General features: G+C 33.2%; 1 protein-coding gene across 1 annotated transcript; it reads right to left on the bottom strand.

The window, feature by feature from the left end:
• LOC104701339 (F-box protein At1g67340) lies at positions 4,026-5,665 on the bottom strand. Its single transcript, XM_010417007.2, has 3 exons — positions 5,327-5,665; positions 5,059-5,221; positions 4,026-4,977 (listed from the first exon to the last, which is right to left on the bottom strand). Exons 1-3 carry the CDS (start codon positions 5,572-5,574, stop codon positions 4,234-4,236), a joined length of 1,155 nt encoding a protein of 384 aa, XP_010415309.1. The 5' UTR covers positions 5,575-5,665; the 3' UTR covers positions 4,026-4,233.

Below are 5,903 nucleotides of genomic sequence, written 5' to 3'. Positions count from 1 at the left end.
ACCACCAGAAAAACGAAACAATTTTATAATCATGAATTTAACTCGTTTTCATATTTAATTGATCGTTACCACCTATGTTTTCGTGTTTTTTATTCAATATTTTCTTATTCTTCATATTCTTTCCTGTCATTTTCATTGTCAAATTTTGTGTTAATTGTCATCGTAACTTTTATCGTTTGGTTCTTCATTATACTCTTTTTCTTCTTCTTCCTTGTTAACTTCTTCACATTCTTCTACTGAAAAACATTTTTTTAGACTACCACACAACTTGTTAACTCATCAAACTCCAAAAACAAAATCATTTCTTTTCTCATAAAAATTTGTGAAATTCATGATTACCAGCATAGTCAACACATGCACCCAATTATTGACAATTTTATCCATATACTTATTTGGTTTTAGATCCACGCGTTTAGAAACTTCTCAAACCAAAATCCTTACTTGGTTTATAATTTTTAAAAACATAATAAAATATACTAATAATTATTTATTTAATATGAATCATATGATATATAGAAATATGAGTACACTATAAGAACATATTAATTATAAATAAATAATATCAATTATATTATATCATCAAATAATATCAACCGTATCATATTATCAAATAACCGTAACCGTATATAACAGTAACCGCTTGAACCGTAACCGTATTTAAACGTAACCGTTTAACCGTTTGTTAAACGGTTCTGGTTAAGGTTACAAAAATTTCTAACCATAACCGATGGTTAATAAACCTTAACCGTGACAACTGTAACCCTGGTCATGCCTATGTATAGCTAATAAAACATGTGTGTTTGTCGTCCATCTTTCTTCTTTAAACCTCAAAATTTGACTCAAACATCAAATTAAGGTCTTGCGATGTCAATCCTTCTTCCTTAGAACCAAAAAAAAAAAAATTAATGAAAGAATATCAACTCATCTATAAAATCATACACAAAAATATGTTTTACAGCTCATAAGAAATAAAAAGCACAAATGTAGATAAATAAGATAATTTATGTTTTGCATCAATATTTATAATATTTTAAACTTTTAAAAGGTTTCGAAATATAAAATTTGAACCTTTTAAAAATTTTCAATATTTATAATATTTTAAACTTTTAAAATTTAAAACTTATAATATTTAAAAACTTTTTAAAAGCTAAGAACTTTTAAAAGTTTCAATATTTATAATATTTAAACTTTTAAAATTTTTAAATATTATAATATTTTTTTGAAACTGTTTAAAGTTTTAATTTGATCAAATAAAAAACCAGATCAAACCAAATAAAACTTTTAAACTTGGACGCCTGATAAATCAAGCTTTCCTGCTCATTCGTTGTTGGAAGCATATTAATCTTATTTATACTGGTTCTGAACCATTGTCTAAAAAATTTCTAGCCGATGTGGGATATTGTGCTTAGTTCTTTGATTTCCATAAATTTAAAAAATTTCTTTTTCTAAAAAATTCTGTAAATTTAAAAAATGTTAATGAATGACATGTCAGATCATGATAGGTTGTTTAAAATAATTCTTAATATAGAAAATTCTGGAAATTGTATAAAATGTTAATAAGTGATATGTCAAATTTCTATTGGTTGTTTAAAATCCTATGTGGACGGTCTTAGGAGCTTATAGCTCCTACTTTTTATTAGTATAGATTATAGTTTTTGTTTTATTTTATTGACATCTAGATTGAATAACAATTCAGAAAAAAATGAGAATATGTGGTTGTTATTGGATTCTTATTTATAAAAAATTTTGAATACTTCAATAAAATCATCAAAAGTGATAAGTGAAAGATTGTTAAAGATTACTAGAGAGTATTCTATAGTTTTGTTGGTTAGTTTTCTAAAATCTTGTAAAACACTTCAAACAATTTATATATTTTCGTGATATTTTCTATTACTTTATTTTGTAAAGAAAGTGTATAAAATCATGAACCAATAACATAATAAATGAATTCATTAACAATCTTACATTTTTTTGTTTTAATTGAATAACACAAAACTTTTAATAACTTTATAAAAGTTTGAATCCAATAACCCAAATTTGTTAAGATTTTAAATATTATTTTACAAATCACAAACTAATAACACTAAACTTTAGCAGAGTTTAACAAAATATTGAATCTATTAATAATAGATTCTACATAACATTTAAAATTTTTAAAACTCCATTCAAATCTCAAACCAATAATCACTACTAACATTTTTTCACAAAACTTACCATGGGCAGCACACATACCTAAGTAATCAACAGGAGACAAGTGAAAAAGGTTGTTCGTGAAAAATCTATATGGTATCAAACCTATACTAATTTTTTTTTTAAGACACATACAGCCATAACATACTTAATAAAAAGATCAATACGAGAAACTTGAAGACTACGTACCTCGCCCAGATACTTACTAAGTGAAAAAGCCAAAGAAAAGAGAAAAATTTCGAAGGTGTTTAAAGAAGGAGACACGAATAAAGGATCCACAAGTGTCATGGATCCACAAGAGTTTACAATTTTCTGAAAATGAATACTTTGCAAGGTCTCCCGCAGGTCAAAGAAGTATGCCTCCAAAGCTTGAACATCCGGGAACTTTCACAATTAAATGCCTCAGAGAAACACATGCGATCTTATGTAAAATGTGAGCACCATTGCCGTAAAACTTTCAAGGAGTTTGAAGATAGAAAATGATGGAACATGTTGCCGGAAATAGCAACCTCGATCATGAAAGTGTTGGAGTAATGGTTGTCAATATAATTGCTCAAGTCAATATAATTCCAAGTGACTTGAAATCCTAAAAAAAAAAGTCCATTCTTCGCAAATGGTCAAGAGCAATCATAAATGTTTAGAAGGGGACAATGAAAATGAGTTTATTATTATGAAGCAAGATGATTGAATTCAAATATGGTGTAGGGACGATATGCAAACCACGAGGGGAACCTAATGCGATGCAAGAAAAAGCTCAAAACACTCAAGATAAGGGTCAAAACTTCACCCTCCAAATATGAAAAAGGAATACCAAAACCAGAGACGAAATCAACAAAATCAGAATGTGAAGATAAAGAATAAAGGAGAGATCAGCTCCTTACGGCATTAGATTTCTCGACAAAAGTAAACACTAAATAATAATTTTTAACATGAAAAGTGAAAAAAAAGGCCGTTCATTTATAACTCCTCTTTACAGTCGATTTGGAATTACAAAAATTACTCAGCTCGATAGTCGATAGTAATATTTTTATCCTAATCTTTTCCACTAATAGCAAAAAAAAAAATGAACCAAGCTTCCGTTTTTTTACCTTCATCTCTCGCGTCGTTTTTTTTTTTTACTATTCAANAGAAAAATTTCGAAGGTGTTTAAAGAAGGAGACACGAATAAAGGATCCACAAGTGTCATGGATCCACAAGAGTTTACAATTTTCTGAAAATGAATACTTTGCAAGGTCTCCCGCAGGTCAAAGAAGTATGCCTCCAAAGCTTGAACATCCGGGAACTTTCACAATTAAATGCCTCAGAGAAACACATGCGATCTTATGTAAAATGTGAGCACCATTGCCGTAAAACTTTCAAGGAGTTTGAAGATAGAAAATGATGGAACATGTTGCCGGAAATAGCAACCTCGATCATGAAAGTGTTGGAGTAATGGTTGTCAATATAATTGCTCAAGTCAATATAATTCCAAGTGACTTGAAATCCTAAAAAAAAAAGTCCATTCTTCGCAAATGGTCAAGAGCAATCATAAATGTTTAGAAGGGGACAATGAAAATGAGTTTATTATTATGAAGCAAGATGATTGAATTCAAATATGGTGTAGGGACGATATGCAAACCACGAGGGGAACCTAATGCGATGCAAGAAAAAGCTCAAAACACTCAAGATAAGGGTCAAAACTTCACCCTCCAAATATGAAAAAGGAATACCAAAACCAGAGACGAAATCAACAAAATCAGAATGTGAAGATAAAGAATAAAGGAGAGATCAGCTCCTTACGGCATTAGATTTCTCGACAAAAGTAAACACTAAATAATAATTTTTAACATGAAAAGTGAAAAAAAAGGCCGTTCATTTATAACTCCTCTTTACAGTCGATTTGGAATTACAAAAATTACTCAGCTCGATAGTCGATAGTAATATTTTTATCCTAATCTTTTCCACTAATAGCAAAAAAAAAAATGAACCAAGCTTCCGTTTTTTTACCTTCATCTCTCGCGTCGTTTTTTTTTTTTACTATTCAAAGCAGCCGTTACATTGCCGTTAACTCATTGGAAGCAAAACATTATCACCGTTACCATTACCGTCAATCTGAACGTTACCTTCACCACCTTCAACTTCATCAGGCCACCGTTCAACCGGGACACAGTCCATCTTATGCCGGAGCTTCCAATCCAAAGCTTGACAAGCGCGTGAGCAATAATTCACAACGCCACAAACCGAACACCTCCTAAACTCATGCTTCCTCGTCTCCGGCCGTCCACATCCAGCGTGTGAACACAACCTCAACCCATCTCCGGGATAATCTCCGCCGCGTACGGCGAACCACTCAGCCAAAAACTTATTCGCCGGATGCGTCTCCGGTGCCGGTACATTACACCCGAAATCGCTAAGCAAAGGACATCCTTGTCCATGGTTAGGAGCTGGAGGTGGCTGTGCTAAAGTGAGCCACGTTGGCCTATCTTGTACCCCGGAAGATAAAACGGCGGCGAGCTCACGTGCGTTGGCTTGAACGAGAAACCTACGACCTTCGGACACGTTTTGAGGAACACCATAACCATCTTGAAGACAGTGACCAAGCTCGCGCAACGCATCGACGTGTCCAAGAAAAGCCGCACGCGCACACAAAGCCACACCGGCCCTAAGATCTTTATCGTTCTTGGAACCACCGCTTCCGTTGAACTGAATCACGGCTAACGAATACAAAGCCGGCGCGTGAGAACTAATCGCGGCTTTAGCCATCAACGACGCGCCGTTTCCTCTGTTTTGTAAACAATAAAAGCGAATCTACAAGAAAATGGAAATAAATATCAAAACTTAACAATTTATTTTCACGATACTAAATAATTAAAGTTTTAGGGAACTAACCATTCCTAGAGTGTAAGAAGCTTCGAGACTTCCGGCGTCGACACACCGTTTTAAAAACCGGTGAGAATCTTCCGACCAGTTATGAGCTTTAACAGCAATAGCTTTAGGAGACAACTTCGACAACACGAGAGGGTTCATAGCTAATCCGTTTAATCTCTTACATCTGTAACGAAAAATAAAACACAAAATCCCAAATTAGAACTCTGTAACGCAAATAAACCAAACCGGTGAAAAAAGCAAAAAAAAAACCAAACCGGAGAAAGCTTACGTCATCAAAACGTTGATGAAATCAGCAGGACATCGTGAAGAAGAGCCAAGTTTACAGAGGATAGACACAACAAGATCGTCAGGGATTGAATCTAACAAATCTACACCGCCACCAACACCCACATCAACAACACTTTCCGGCGGGGGAGAAACAGAGGAAAGAACGACATCAACACATCGCCGGCGTTTTCTTCCCGGAGTTAAGTCGCCGGAGAAAGCTCTCTTCGTTGTTTTTGTAACGGGTAACATAATAATCTTATTTGTCTTTTTTTTTTTTGAGAGGAGGATTACACACAGAGACTCTTCTTATCTCTTCTCTCTATCTTTTTTTTTTTAATCTCTTTGGCTTATAAATATACAAAGTGGTTGAGTTGTATCTCTCTCTCTCTCTGGTCTCCAAAGCGTACATACGTATGCGAAGTTGGAATTACGGTTATACCCTTGTACTTTTGTCTTTATTCCCCGGTCAAAACGTCGTTGACCCCAATACTCGCTTTTACGTAGCTTCAAGAATAAATATATTTTATTGTGAGGTTATATTTATACAAGAGAAATAAGAGGATCTTTTAATATTTATT

The sequence above is a fragment of the Camelina sativa genome, chromosome 7, assembly GCF_000633955.1.
Source record: "Camelina sativa cultivar DH55 chromosome 7, Cs, whole genome shotgun sequence".
NCBI classification, from domain to species: domain Eukaryota; kingdom Viridiplantae; phylum Streptophyta; class Magnoliopsida; order Brassicales; family Brassicaceae; genus Camelina; species Camelina sativa.
This window is presented reverse-complemented; position numbering and strand designations above follow the sequence as displayed.

Coding starts and splice junctions, on each gene's coding strand:
- LOC104701339 (XM_010417007.2), bottom strand. CDS start 5,574: ATGTTACCCGTTACAAAAACAACGAAGAGAGCTTTCTCCGGCGACTTA. Junction 5,222..5,326: donor TTCATCAACGTTTTGATGAC/GTAAGCTTTCTC, acceptor TTTTCGTTACAG/ATGTAAGAGATTAAACGGAT. Junction 4,978..5,058: donor CTTCTTACACTCTAGGAATG/GTTAGTTCCCTA, acceptor ATTTTCTTGTAG/ATTCGCTTTTATTGTTTACA.